At 49.2% G+C, this 14,210-nt stretch overlaps 2 protein-coding genes across 8 annotated transcripts in view; one reads left to right on the plus strand and one right to left on the minus strand.

Moving 5' to 3' along the window:
* The window catches only part of PMEL (premelanosome protein), a 35,975-nt gene that overhangs the window by 21,342 nt on the left and 423 nt on the right, over positions 1–14,210 (plus strand). For 3 of the 6 annotated variants that reach the window (XM_041755947.1, XM_041755945.1, XM_041755946.1), the window contains exons 6-13: positions 8,858–9,262; positions 10,375–10,509; positions 10,876–11,037; positions 11,289–11,993; positions 12,746–12,862; positions 13,089–13,173; positions 13,283–13,488; positions 13,581–13,668. In XM_041755947.1, the coding sequence (XP_041611881.1) occupies positions 8,998–9,262; positions 10,375–10,509; positions 10,876–11,037; positions 11,289–11,993; positions 12,746–12,862; positions 13,089–13,173; positions 13,283–13,488; positions 13,581–13,668 (1,763 nt within the window). In that variant the 5' untranslated portion in view covers positions 8,858–8,997. Of the gene's footprint in view, positions 1–6,169; positions 6,711–8,674; positions 9,263–10,374; positions 10,510–10,875; positions 11,038–11,288; positions 11,994–12,745; positions 12,863–13,088; positions 13,174–13,282; positions 13,489–13,580; positions 13,669–14,210 lie in introns of those variants that run through there. The other 3 variants (XM_041755948.1, XM_041755944.1, XM_041755943.1) reach the window with 3 other exon arrangements.
* CDK2 (cyclin dependent kinase 2) lies at positions 49–5,857 on the minus strand. Of its 2 annotated transcripts, XM_041755959.1 has the most exons (8): positions 5,530–5,857; positions 4,739–4,816; positions 4,515–4,635; positions 3,672–3,842; positions 3,074–3,175; positions 2,191–2,334; positions 1,684–1,887; positions 49–1,405 (listed from the first exon to the last, which is right to left on the minus strand). In XM_041755959.1, exons 1-8 carry the CDS (start codon positions 5,643–5,645, stop codon positions 1,301–1,303), a joined length of 1,041 nt encoding a protein of 346 aa, XP_041611893.1. In that variant the 5' UTR covers positions 5,646–5,857; the 3' UTR covers positions 49–1,300. The 2 variants fall into 2 exon arrangements, with proteins under 2 accessions (XP_041611893.1, XP_041611894.1); XM_041755960.1 differs by lacking the exon at positions 2,191–2,334 and having other exon boundaries at positions 52–1,405; positions 5,530–5,856.

The raw sequence follows: 14,210 nt of genomic DNA on the forward strand, positions 1-14,210 counted from the left end.
TGCCTGGCACTATCCCAACTGCATAACAGAGGCCCAAGTGGGGTGAGGTGGGTCGCCACGCAGAGTGATTAGGAAAACTGATTAGGAAAACGGGAGCTCTGAAAGCAACTATCACATATACATATTCATATCCTCTCACATCATTCAGGAAATACATAAGTAAAAGAGGAAAGAGATGAACTATGAAACTAGGAACTTTTGTTTTTAATGAATTACAAACTAAATTACAAATAATGTTAATAGCAAGAACACTTGAAGATGAGGTGGGAGAAGAGAGACAAAATCACAAAAAGAAAAAAATACTTTTTTTTTTCTTTAAACATTCGCATTACAAAAACCCCAAGGTGCACATGGCAGCAAATCCACCCATTTCCACTTACTTAAAAAACTACTATAACCTGAATGAAATATAAATATAATTGTTCATTCTTCTTTTAAAGAAAAAAATTTTCCCAATGTCCTCACTCAGTCACAGCCCTAAAAAGTGTCAGCATTCTCAAAATAATGTCTAAACCCTAACTTCCACTCCTTATGGGGTGGCCTTCAGAGGAAGATGGGACCTGGTACATGAAGAACTAAGAATCTTAAAAGAGAAAAATGCAGACTTTTCCTTGCCTCATAACGCCACAGTGAAGCACAATACCTGTCCTAGAGCTTCCCAGACACTTCTTACCCATAGGAGGGACAGACAGGGGGACTAGGGGCAATGGCAGAGACTGGGAGTCTTGAGTCTCTTAGACTGTCAGGTGAGATGAAAACACTAAAACTAGGGTATAAACTGGTTGGTCTATTTTTTCAACCTAATTCTTTAAAACAGGCCCCCTCCCTACGTTTTTGTTTTGCTTGGTTTTCGAAAGTTCCAACTTCGGTTCTCTATCAGTTGGCCTTACAAGCACGGTGGTCAAGGAAGGCTTAGGGTGTGTCATCCCAAACACAAAAAAATAATAATTTCAGGGTTTCAGAGATTGGGATGGCAAACCCTATGTGGGGGGAAGAGAAAGAGTCAGGTTTTTTTTGTTTTTTTGTTTTGTTTTGTTTTTAAATACCAGCCCTCCTCATCAATGACGAAGAGGAGGGGGAGAGAGTGGTGGAGGGACTTAAGTGCATCTAATACTGAAGCTTCCTTTCATTTTCACCTATTTCTCCCCTCTACCCATTATATCCCCGAGCTGGCTGGCTAAGAGGGGGAGGTGAGTGTTAAGGCAGCCAGACAAGATCAGAGGGCAAATAGCCCAGGGCCAAGCCAACTCAGGCCCCTGCTGGAGAAGAAAGGGAGCCTGGGGGGGGGGGGGGGAGGACATCAGAGTCGAAGGTGGGGTACTGGCTTGGTCACATCCTGGAAGAAAGGGTGAGCCAGAGCTGCCTTTGCCGAAATCCGCTTGTTGGGGTCGTAGTGCAGCATTTGCTGGAGGGAGAGATGTATGCTGACTTCAGTGATGTAACAGTGGACTAAATGGGCAGCAGGTGTTCCAAGAATTCAGGAAAGAATTCCTTTTACCCAAGGCAGAGTTCCCAATTCCCTCCTCCCTATATTTGAACAGGTGTGCCAACAGGGAGAGAGAAGCAGGGGCTAGGGAAATGCCAAGACCCAGAATCCAGGGTCTCATCCTTCCTTCACCCTGGAAAAAAACCTGCCCTGGGGGAGTAAATGAGAAGAAATGGGTACCCACTCCCAATTCTCACCGAAAGCAAGCTCCGTCCATCTTCATCCAAGGGAGGAACAACTTTGCTAAAATCTTGCCGGGCCCACTTGGGGAAACTCGGCTTATAATCAGGCATAGAAGTAACTCCTGGCCAAACCACTTCATCTGGGGTCCCCAGAGTCCGAAAGATCCGGAAAAGTTGGTCAATTTCAGAATCTCCAGGGAATAAGGCCCGTCGGGTCACCTGAAAATGGGGAAAGAGAAAAGGCCAAGACCCACACTGACGTCAGTCAAAGCTGCTCCCTGTGCAATGGAGGTTCCCACAGGCAGTGGAAGGTCAGCAGGGCCCCATGACTCCCTCCCCAGGGCCTTTCATGGGGTCAGTCACACAGAGCTTGAGACAATGAAGTCCCTTCATCTGTCTCCTCGCCCCCTCCTTCCTTCCCCCAACCATGCCTTTGCAGATCCCCAAGGCTGGGTGGGGCTGGGAGGGGGTGAATGTCTGGGGTGCCACTGACATGTAGCAAAGGGATCCCAAGCCACTCACGGGGTGTGGGGTAGACACTGCGGTCATCCCCCCTCCTTGTGATGCAGCCACTTCTAGATAGGAGCACAGCGGGCAGAGACTGTGTCTTCCATTTCTTCTGTGTTCCCCACAGCACCTAGCATGGTGCTGGGTACACACTAGGTGCTTAACAAATATTTTTTGATGAATTGAGAGAGGAATATGGGCAATTGTAAGGTAATGTACTGGGGGATAAATGCACATTTTATATACAGGCTAATGGTCTCTAAGCCCCCAGTTACAACCCAGATAAAGGACCATAAAACAAATTGCTGATTTGAAGTGAAAACACAGCCCACTCCACTGTTATATTAAAGGGGATGAGAGCTTGCATAAAAGGCTGGACCTCAGGGATCCTTCATTCGGAAAAGCCAGAAGTTGAGGGGGACATAATTTAAGTCTGCAGTTTAAATAAAAGGTATGATTGATAAATAAATAAATAAATAAATAAATAAATAGATAGATAGATAGATAGATAGATAGATAACATGAATACAGTTGATTTCACCATATTCCTGGGACCTTACCAGAAGGTCTACAGGCCAAATGAAGGAGGCACTGAATGGTAGGTACTCATTCTCCCAAATATATGCAGACTAAAGCTAAAACAGTTGCAGAAATGATTTAGCTCAATTCGGGGACAAGAGAGGTGTATTGAATGCTAAGGCCATTTGAGGATATACTGACATTGTAGTTGACCTCAGGGACGATAGTCCTATCCTTTCCCCCGTACCCACTTTGGTCCTACTCTAAGAGAAAGGATCCTAGATAATAGAAGGGCCATGAGTCTAGGCCAAGAAAAAGTTCTGTTGTTCTTGAATGTGGGGAGGAGAGAGCTGGGTGGAACTCGGGTTTGCCTCCATACCATCTCAGCAAAGATGCAGCCCAAGCTCCAGATATCTACGGCTGTGGAGTAGTACTTGCAGCCCAGAAGGATTTCAGGTGCTCGGTACCACAGGGTCACCACCTGGGAACAAGAGCAAGAAGGGGAGGGGTGGTGCATGGGGCACCGTGATTCCCACATGTCAGCTCCTCGGTATTACTCTGCTAGTTCTCAGCCTGGTCACCAGCAGCTTCTCTTCCTCTATCTTTCTTTTCCCATCTTTCTGAGTTCCCCTGCGTAAAGTGATTACACACAACTTCTTAGACCAGAGTTAGCCTCACCTGTGACTCCAAAGACCCTATTTTCTGAACCCACAACTTTCAACCTTCCTGGAAAACTCCTGAGAGAAGTGGTCATAATTTTAATGATATGCCATCCAGTTCTGCTGGCTTGGTACCTACTGAAGCCCAGCTAGCCTCGCAATATGAACTCAGTGCATACTCTAAAACCTCCTGGGGTGCCAGAGATACTTTCATCTAGGGAGAGAGAAACTGCTGGCCAGATAGGTTTAGTCATTTTGTAAATGTCCTTGTTAACACCTCCCAGAAAGTTCAGAGAAGAAGTGCAGACGGGGTCTCACCTCATGGGTGTAAGTACGAACAGGGACTCCAAAGGCTCTGGCTAGTCCAAAGTCTGCTAGCTTGATGGCCCCCTCTGCGTTGATAAGCAGATTCTGAGGTTTGAGGTCTCGGTGCAGAACCCGATGAGAATGGCAGAAGGCTAGGCCCTGGAGCAGCTGGAACAGATAGCTCTGACGAAGGAGAGAGAGAGGACTTTGTTTCTCGACCACAGTGAGCTATTGGCTCCACTCTGCCTGCAAAGCTGTACTAAAGCCTTTTACTGTATTAGATTATAAATGCATGTTTATAAGCTGTATCTCCCATTGGACTGCCAGTCTAGTGAAGATAAGGACTGGGTCCTATTTAGTTTTGCATCTCTTTTCCATATTCTGTGTCTAGCACATTGAAGGTGTTCAGTAAATGAGCACCGAATAAATGTTTGTTGATAGATTGAAAATAGCTCAGGGAGCAGAGAACCCAGCCCTAAGACAGACAACAGAGACTCACTGGCTATTTCTTCTACCAAACTGGTGGAAGGGGTTCTTGGAGGAATCTACCAAGTACCAAGTACCCTCCAGTCTCGTTTATCTGAGTTTCATCTGACCTTCCACTTGAGCTACAAAGTTGACTCACTAGAGTTTCAACTTCTTTGATTCTCCTGCCCAGCCCAGGGGTTAATAAGCATAATAAGCAGTGAAAGAGCCACAAAAGAAAGGTGTGTGTGTGTGTGTTGTGTGTGTGTGCAGGGGGATGAGGGCTGGGAAGGAAGCTAAGATCACAGATCATCACCCAGTCTGAATTGCCTGCCTTCAGTCCCCCCAAAACGTGCCCATGTTGGGGGAGGAGTTGATGAGAAGGATTACCTTGATGAGGGGAAGAGGAATGCCAGTCAAAGCAGAAGCATCCATAAATTTCTTCAGATCCTGGTGCAGAAACTCAAAAACCAGGTAGAGTTTGTTTTCGGTGTGGATGACATCCAATAGCCTAGGGAGGGAGGTCCAGGAATGGAGGTGAGGAAGAGCGATGCCCCAGCCTCACAGAAGACATTCTCCTTTGCCGCTGGAACATCTCCCAGACACATACTTACTTGACAATGTTTGGGTGGTTAAGCTCCTTAAGCAGGGAGATCTCTCGTATAGCAGTACTGGGTACACCCTCCGTCTCACTTGGGGAGGTTGAGAAAGCAGAGAGAGGAATGTGGTTACAAATACTGCTTTTCCCCCAGCCCAGTCTCCGAACGAGACACCACCCCAGCACACCCTAGGAAAGTGACAGAAGAGAAAGGGGGCTGTAGGAGTTAATTCACAGGTGGACAGGGGGTGCTTTTTGGATACGTTAAGGTCATTATTTCTTCTTCTCCCATGGGTAGGTAAGTAAAGCCTTCTGGTGGAGGTGAAGAAGAGAGAAGGTAACGGGAGGAAAGAAGAGTAGCAGCACCCAGCCTCCCTAGACGGGCCAGTGAGGTTCAACTGCCATTCTTTTGAAAGGGGTAGAGAATTCTAAGAGGAGGGTGGGGTTGGGGCAGTGAGGAGGGCTCTTCATTCAGAAAGGTGCTCTTCACCGGTTCCCACAAACCTCAACTCCACGGGGAGTCTTGGACCCCACCTCAGAGGCCTCCTTCCTCTTCCTGAGTCTTTCGGACTACACGTTTGGGGGCATCACTCGGCTTTGGGGAGAAAGTTTCCCACAGACTCTACAGTGCCCTATACTCTGCACAGGGAAACCCTTCACCGTCCTCCAGCCTACCTCTCCACTTCGAAAGAAGTCCCACCCTGCTACCTTCCGGTCCTCGGACGGCTACCCGCCTGTCGGGGTGGGGGCGGGGGGCACTCAAGGAGCTCCCGAGTTAGAGGAGTCCCGGGTACAGAGGCCACTCACGTGTCCAGGCGGATTTTTTTAAGCGCCACCACTTCTCCCGTCACTTTGTTTTTGGCTTTGTACACAACTCCGTACGTGCCCTCTCCGATCTTTTCCACTTTTTGGAAGTTCTCCATGAAGCGCTAGAGTCGGGTCAGCCCGGCCCCGGAGCGGGGGCCTGGGAACCCAGCAAAAGGCGGGCCCCGGCTCTCGGGGGCTGGAGGAGGGGAAACACGGCCCAGCTCCGCGGCCTCAGGTCGGGATGGAACGGAGTGTATCTCTCGCTCTTGTCAATTTGTCCAACTTGAAACAATGTTGCCGCCTCCCCTCCGGTTCCCTACCGCCAGTGGAGGCCCCGCCCCTCCTTCCCGCGTTTCCCTGGCCCCGCCCCCGGTCCTTCCCATTGGCCAGCGTCAGAGCGGGGGGGCGAGCCCAGCGCGCCTCGCTGCCGCCAACGACCCCACCTCGCGCAAGGTTACTTCCGAGGGTCCTCGATACAAGTTTGTCTCCTTGGAGAAGCTAAATAAACGTCTTTTTCCAAGTACCCAATTTGGAGTCGAGCTTCCTTCCTGTGTCCTGGGCCTGGAGGGATTTCCTGACCTCTGATTCGCCAACCCCAGAGAAAATGAGTCTTGCCCTAAGATTAAATTCCACCTGGCCCAGGGAACCGCCTTTGAAAAGCAGGAAGCTAGGAATCTCATCTATGGGTGTCCTGGGCCTTGGACAAGTCGTTCGCGCCCCTCTCTGCCTATCCTATCCTATGTCTCCGTTTGGAGATGCAGGTCTCCATCTGTTTGAGAGGTTTCCTGGTTTGACTCAAAAACCAGATTGATCCCCTAGCCTGTGGTGCACTGCAGGCGTCGAGTACACACGATGTAGCTAGCTGCCCTGCAGTCCATGTTTCCCCGGTCAAGAAGGTCGTGACCCAGTGAAACCAGAAACTGTCATTGAGTAACGGGATGTCCAGGGACCAGTATCCCTTGTCAGTTCTTTCTCTGGCCCTCCTGCCCCTCCCAAGCCTCTCCAGGAGGGAAAGGAGGATGGGCTATGCAAATGAGCACCCCTCTCCTATATAGGGGCTTGTCCCAGCCCCCCAGCGCCTTTGGTTGCTGGAAGAAAGAACAAGATGAATCTGGTGCCGATAAAATGCCTTCTCCATGTGGCTGTGATGGGTGTTCTTCTGGCTGTGGGGGCCACAGAAGGTTAGTGTGGGGAGTATGGACATGAACAAGTGGGAGTTTGGGGTTGCACACCTGCTCTGATTTTTCTCCCTCCTCATGGGAGATACCAGCAATATTTCAGGCTTCTTCCACCCATTTGATTTAGCGAGGACATGGGCATCTGAACTCCCTCTCTAGGTGGAAATTTGGGACTGAGCCTGAAAATAATCCCATCTGCTTGGAAGGGCAAAAGAATAGTAGGTCTTTGGGGCTCTAATTCTGAGACACCGCACCCCCACCCCCTGGGCAATGAGCTGGAGCAGGGGCTTTGAAAGGGAAATAAGTGGAAGACTTAGGGAATGACTCAGGCACTTGGGATAGGGTATTTAAAAGAAAGGAGTAAGAGAATGTGGTATTGATGTGGATAGAAAAGGTAAGGAGGTATCACCTCCCCTCTTTGGAATGGGGATGGGTAAATATAGCTCAGGCTTTTGTTCTGGTGCTGGAAGAGACAGGCAGAGGGGTCTCAGCTGAGCATCACATGAAAGGGCTCTGGGGGATTGGGGCCTCGTGACAGGAGCAAGGGGTGGGGGTGGGGGTGGTGAGAGGGTCTGGAATGTCCCGTGCTGCTCTGAGGAGGGAGGGTTGGGAGTGAAGAATGGGGTATCTTATGATTCTCTTGCTCTAGCGGTGGGATGCTCAGTGAGATGATTCTAGATCGACCCCCCAGCCCCCGCCCTCAGCAGACTCAGCTAGGTCTCCACTACACATTGAAATGGAGTTTCTCCTGTGCTAAAATATAGATATCATATCCTAGTCTCCCCTTTCTCTCTCTAGATCCCTGGTCTCACAGACTTCTAGGAAGTTTTCCTGATCTGACTTCCCTCATTTGTGCTCCAGTTTCAAGCCTTTTACTATTTCCTTAATGTATTCTGGAAATATTCTGTTCATTCTTGTACACCTGAGCCTCTTTTTTTTTTTAATTTTTATTTATTTATGATAGTCACAGAGAGATAGAGAGAGAGGCAGAGACACAGGCAGAGGGAGAAGCAGGCTCCATGCACCGGGAGCCTGACGTGGGATTCGATCCCGGGTCTCCAGGATCGCGCCCTGGGCCAAAGGCAGGCGCCAAACCGCTGCGCCACCCAGGGATCCCTACACCTGAGCCTCTTAAAAGATGGTGCTTACTTTTTGGATAATGATTTTTTTAAGTCATAAGAAGACATTTTTAGATGAAATTTTATACGAATTGGGTTTGATCATTTTGTCTAGGGGGAAGTGACATTGTGCTTATTCAAGAAAATGTTCATTTTTTTTTACAGATACGTATTGAGATTGTAGGGTTAAAATAACAAAATATCTGGAATTTGCTTTTAAATACTTTAGCCAACAAACAAAAGAGGATAGATAAAGCAAATGTGGCAAAATGATAGTTGTTGCATCTGGGTGAGGTGTAAGTAGATCCATTATATCCCTTTTTCTTAGACCTCTCTCTTGGTCAGTTATAATAATTTTGGCTGCTTGCCCAAACCACTGCCTGCCTATAGATCCATCCTCTTTACTGCTTGCCATACTGATCCTTCTAAAACACACATCTCATCATATTCAAAAAGCTTCTGAAGGGTGAATTTTATGGTATATGAATTATATCTCAATGAAAGAAACAATCTTCTGCCGCGGCCTTGCCTACAGAATAAAGGCCAAACTCCTTTGGTCGGGGCCTTCACTTGCCTTCCTGGCCTCGTCTCCTACGGTGTGTATCAACCACACTGCTAGTCCCTATCATGCCTCGCGCTACCATGGCTCCGTGTGTCTGCTTGTGCTGGTCCTGAGTGCTCTTTCCCACGCGCCAACTCCTCACTCCATTGGTCTTTCCCAGTCCACCAGAGTGGAACTAATTTCTTTAGTCTGTCATTTTGTTGTATTTTGTGCATGTCTGTTATGGCTCATATTAAACAGTGCCTTGAATTATTATAATTTATGGACATATCTTGAATCCCTTCAGTGCCAGGTCTTATTCATTTCTTAAGTCCTTTGTACCTAGCACAGTGCCTGGCACATGGTGGGTATTCAGTAAATTAAAATGTGCTTTGAGTGTGAGAGTAAGTGGGGGACATGGAATGGTGCTGTCCCCTGACAAGGGACTGAGGGGGGTGATCCTAGGGCCTTCATGGTACCTTCGTTTTTAGGACCCAGAGACCAGGACTGGCTTGGTGTCCCAAGGCAGCTCACAACTAAAGCCTGGAACAGACAGCTGTATCCAGAGTGGACAGAAACCCAGAGGCCTGACTGCTGGAGAGGTGGGAACTTGGCAATTTCCAGGGAGGGTATGGGGCCGGTGGGAGGAGCAAGATCTGGGTTAAATGTAGTCTGGGAAGATAGGAAGGGGAAAGGTATAAGGGGAGGAAAAACCAAGGAGTCCCCAATAACGCAGCTGTCCTTCCCAGGTGGCCAGGTGTCCCTGAAGGTCAGTAATGATGGGCCTACACTGGTTGGTGCAAATGCCTCCTTCTCTATTGCCCTGCACTTCCCTGAAAGCCAAAAGATACTGCCAGATGGGCAGGTTGTCTGGGCCAACAACACTATCATCAATGGTGAGTACCTCTCTTATTCCAAGGGCTCAGATTCCCTGGTGTCTGCAGTGAGCTCAAGGAGTGCCCCATTCCTCTCCACTTTTTTTTTTTTTTTTTTAAGATTTTATTTATTTACTCATGAGAGAGAGAGAGAGAGAGAGAGAGAGGCAGAGACACAGGCAGAGGGAGAAGCAGGCTCCATGCCGGGAGCCCGACATGGGACTCAATCCCGGGTCTGCAGGATCAGGCCCTGGGGTAAAGGTGGCACTAAACCACTGAGCCACCAGGGCTGCCCTCCCATCTACTTTTAAAAAAAGCATATACATATTCTATATATTCATTGTAGAAAAAGATGTAAAAACACAGATAAAGCAAAAACAAAACAAAACAAAACAAAACACACACAAAACAAAAAAACCAGTACACAAAATTGGGGACAGAAGACCTAGTGGACTTAGAGTTTAGATAGACATGGACTTAAATTTGCAAATAACATGTTACCTTGGGCAAGTTACTTAGCTATTTCATGCTTCTCTTCCCTTATCTGTACCATGGGAATGATACCTACCTTGAACGGTTATTGTAAGGATTAAAATGTTACAAAATACAGAGAATTTAGAATAATGCCCGCCCTAGCCTAAGGTGAGGCTCAGTAAGTGTTAGATGACCCAGGATCCCTGGGTGGCGCAGCGGTTTGGCGCCTGCCTTTGGCCCAGGGCGTGATCCTGGAGACCTGGGATCCAGTCCCACATGGGGCTCCCGGTGCATGGAGCCTGCTTCTCCCTCTGCCTGTGTGTCTCTGCCTCTCTCTCTGTGACTATCATACATAAATAAATAAAAATTTTTAAAAAAAGGGTTAGCTGATGCTATTGTTTTTTATCCCACTAGCTAGAGCAAACCACTCTAAATATTTTGACGTATGGCTTTCCAATCTCTTTCCTCTGTCAAGTACATATGAATCTTTAATTCCAGTTTCCATCCTTTCTGCTACCACACCAAATGGGTTATACAAAGGGAATGTATTATGTAGCTACGGAGTGTTCCCACAGCCCCTCTCTGGGAGCCATGTGAGGGGTTTTAATACATAGAAAGGAATGCCAGGGTTTGAGGGTGACTCTGTGTCTACCTTCCAGGGAGCCAGGTGTGGGGAGGACAGCCAGTGTATCCCCAGGTACTTGATGATGCCTGCATCTTCCCTGATGGGAGGGCCTGCCCATCTGGCCCTTGGTCTCAGACAAGAAGCTTTGTTTATGTCTGGAAGACCTGGGGTGAGTCATCCACACTTGGATTCACCTCTTCTTACCCGATCCCCTTTCATTTTGATTTGTGAGTTTCCCTAAATCTTCACTGCCCCCATGGCTCTTTCCTCTTCCATAGCACCTAGCCCCTCCAACTCTCTCTTCTATAGTTGTTTCTAGGAGCCCTTCCCCAATTATTGTCCTATCCCATGGAACCCCTTATCAGGACTCCTTTTCCTGACCATCAATGACAGCCTTCCAAATTCTCCCTGAAATAACCATACTCAATACATTACTTGACCTTCCTTCTCTGGTGCCCTGTCTCTAATCTTTCCCCTCAGTTCCCTATGCTCAGTTCTTCCCCCCAAACCCTGATTTTCTTTTCAAAAACCTCAGGCCAATACTGGCAAGTTCTGGGGGGCCCAGTGTCGGGGCTGAGCATTGTGACAGGCAAGGCGGTGCTGGGCACACACACCATGGAAGTGACTGTCTACCACCGGCGGGAGTCCCAGAGCTACGTGCCCCTTGCTCACTCCTGCTCAGCCTTCACCATTACTGGTAAGGATTTGGGAAGGGGCAAAGCCAGGTGCAGGGCAGTAAGAAATGGGGAGGCTTGGCCTGACTGGAAAGGGGAGAGAGGAAGGGGGAAAGAGGAACTGGTGTGTAACCTTAAAAGGGCAGAGCCAGGAAGACCTGGGCAGAGAAATGTGGGGCTGGAGTCAGGGAAGAGCCAGTCAGCTTGAGTTGGAGGGTGTGCCTGTGAAGGAAGATGTGGCCCAGGCCTGGTTCTCATCTTTTCTGGCTCCCAGACCAGGTGCCCTTCTCCGTGAGTGTGTCTCAGCTGCAGGCCTTGGATGGAGGGAACAAGCATTTCCTGAGAAATCATCCTCTGACCTTTGCCCTCCGGCTCCATGACCCCAGCGGCTATTTGTCTGGGGCTGACCTCTCCTACACCTGGGACTTTGGAGACCATACCGGGACCCTGATCTCTCGGGCACTTGTGGTCACTCACACTTACCTAGAGTCTGGCCCAATCACTGCCCAGGTGGTCCTGCAGGCTGCCATTCCTCTCACTTCCTGTGGCTCCTCCCCAGTTCCAGTCACCACAGATGGGCATGTGCCAACTGCAGAGGTCCCTGGCACCACAGCTGGGCGAGTGTCTACTGCAGAAGTCATAAGTACTACACCTGGTCAGGTGCCAACTGCAGAGCCCTCGGGAGCAACAGCAGTGCAGATGCCGACCACGGAGGTCACAGGCACTACGCTTGCACAGATGCCAACTACAGAGGGCATAGGTACTACACCTGAGCAGGTGCCAACCTCAGAGGTCATAAGTACCACACTTGCAGAGACCACAGGTACAACACCTGAAGGGTCAACCGCAGAGCCCTCTGGAACCACAGGCGAGCAGGTAACGACTAAAGAGTCAGTGGAGCCCACAGCTGGAGAGGGACCCACGCCTGAGACCAAGGGTCCAGATACCAATCTGTTCGTGCCTACAGAAGGTATTACAGGTAAGAGGGCCAGTGTGGATGAGGTTCATTGAGGTGGGACATTGGTCACTATTCTAAAGAGCTAAAAGACTTACCCAGGCCCAAAATGTTCCCCAATCCTTTGCTTGGCAATGGAGTCCCATCCGAGCTCCCACTAGTTTTAAGCCCCCAAGTCCCTCTTAATAACATGGAATAGATCCGGAGTTCAGGAAACCAGGGTCTTCCCCTAGGCCATAGAGAGAGAGCTTGTTGCTTCTGTCCCTGAGGAGAGCTGTTCCTAAGGAAAAGGCCAGGGAACAGACTGTGGTCATTTATATAATATTTGTATCTCATTTTCTATGCAAGTATAAATGCATAATATCCTCAGATTCTAGCAGCATTCCCTCCCCCCCCCCCCCCCGGCCCGGATTCCTATCCCAAAGCAGGTCAACCTGAAATTGCGGTAGGAACAGTGAAAAGGTAGGAATGACATGGTGGTGCATGGATGAGTTAACTTGTGTCTGTCTAGCTCAGGACCTAGCACAGTGTGGGGTGTGCTAGACATTTGGGATTTCTTAAAATTCCAACTCTACTCCTAACTGTGTGATTCTGGGGTGCTCACTCTTCCTTCTGGGCTTTAGTTTCCTAACCTATAAAATGAGGTTTTCCAGGTCTTGTCTGGTTCCAAGCCTGGATCCAATAGCTCTGGCTCTACCTGGAAAAATGCCTGTGTGGCCTCTACTTCCAGGTGAGTCGTTGGTCTCTTGACTGCCTCTTCAATCCTCTCCTGCCAGGTTCCCAGAGCGCCCTGCTGGATGGCACAGCTACCTTAATCCTGGCAAAGCGAGAAACCCCCCTGGATTGTGTTCTGTATCGATATGGCTCCTTTTCTCTCACCCTGGACATTGTCCGTGAGTCTTGAGTGCTTTGGGGGCTGGTGGAGGGAGGTGTGTGCCAGGTTGGCCAGTGGAAGCATACCTTGGCAAAAGTTACTCACCTGGACAAGAATGCCCAAATCCCAGGGTTTTTATTTTGAGGGCAAGGATAGGATTGGGGAAGCAGCCTTACGGTTTTCCTGTGGACCTTTAGAGAGGCCTGGTAGAGGAATCCCAGACTTAAAATCTTGCAACTCTGCAGGGGGTATTGAGAATGCTGAGATTCTGCAGGCTGTGCCATCCAGTGAACGGGATGCATTTGAGCTGACTGTGTCTTGCCAAGGCGGGTGAGTGTCCCATTGATTGTCCTGAGAACTCTGGGGTTGATTGTAGCACTGCTCTCTGGTGCCTGGTCTTCTTTCCCATTGCCCTGACCTAAGCTGACACTTCTTGCAGACTGCCCAAGGAAGCCTGCATGGACATCTCATCACCAGGGTGCCAGCCCCCTGCCCAGCGGCTATGTCAGCCTGTGCCGCCCAGCCCAGCCTGCCAGCTGGTTTTGCACCAAGTGCTGAAGGGTGGCTCAGGGACCTACTGCCTCAATGTGTCTTTGGCTGATGCTAACAGTCTGGCAATGGTCAGCACTCAGCTTGTAATGCCTGGTAGGTACTTGGACAAGAGCTGGGATGCAGAGGGGCAACAGGAGGAGGCTATCTGGCGGGGAGCAGACACTGACTGAAGATTCTGCTCACAGGTCAAGAAGCCGGCGTTGGACAGGCTCCCCTGTTCATGGGCATCTTGCTGGTGTTGCTGGCTATGGTGCTGGTATCTCTGATATATAGGTGAGGGTGCCACCATCTAGCTCGCACCCCCTTATCCCTCTTGCCACTGCTCATTCTTCCTTACGAGGAGAAGGGACCGCCACTTCTTTTGAAGAAGCACGGTGTCCAGGAAAGAGCCCAGACTTAGAAGTTAAACAGACCTGGGCTGCAGTCTTGCTGGGGGGACCTTGGGAAAGTAGCTTAACATCTCTAAGCCTCTGCTAAGTAGGAAAACGAATATCTGCTCTATGGGGATATTTGTCAGGATTAGAGATAATGTGGGTAAAGCATCGAGTTGTGAAGCAAGAGTGCAATAAATGATGATACCAAAGACTGTCGTTATGAATAATATCAAGAGCGGAAGAAACTGGAGGTGAACTGAGTCCTCTACCTGTGAGAAGGTCAGATCCTCAGGCCTGGGGTGCCAAGGTCCTCAAAGCAGGGACACTTGTAGGGTGAGAGGGGAATGGACAGAGATTACCATAAAAACAAGATAAGATGAACCTTGTTGGTGAAGAGGGGAGGGAGCTAGAATCAAGGTCATGTAAAACCCAGGCCCTCCT

The sequence above is a fragment of the Vulpes lagopus genome, chromosome 5 (assembly GCF_018345385.1).
Source record: "Vulpes lagopus strain Blue_001 chromosome 5, ASM1834538v1, whole genome shotgun sequence".
In the NCBI taxonomy this organism is placed as follows: domain Eukaryota; kingdom Metazoa; phylum Chordata; class Mammalia; order Carnivora; family Canidae; genus Vulpes; species Vulpes lagopus.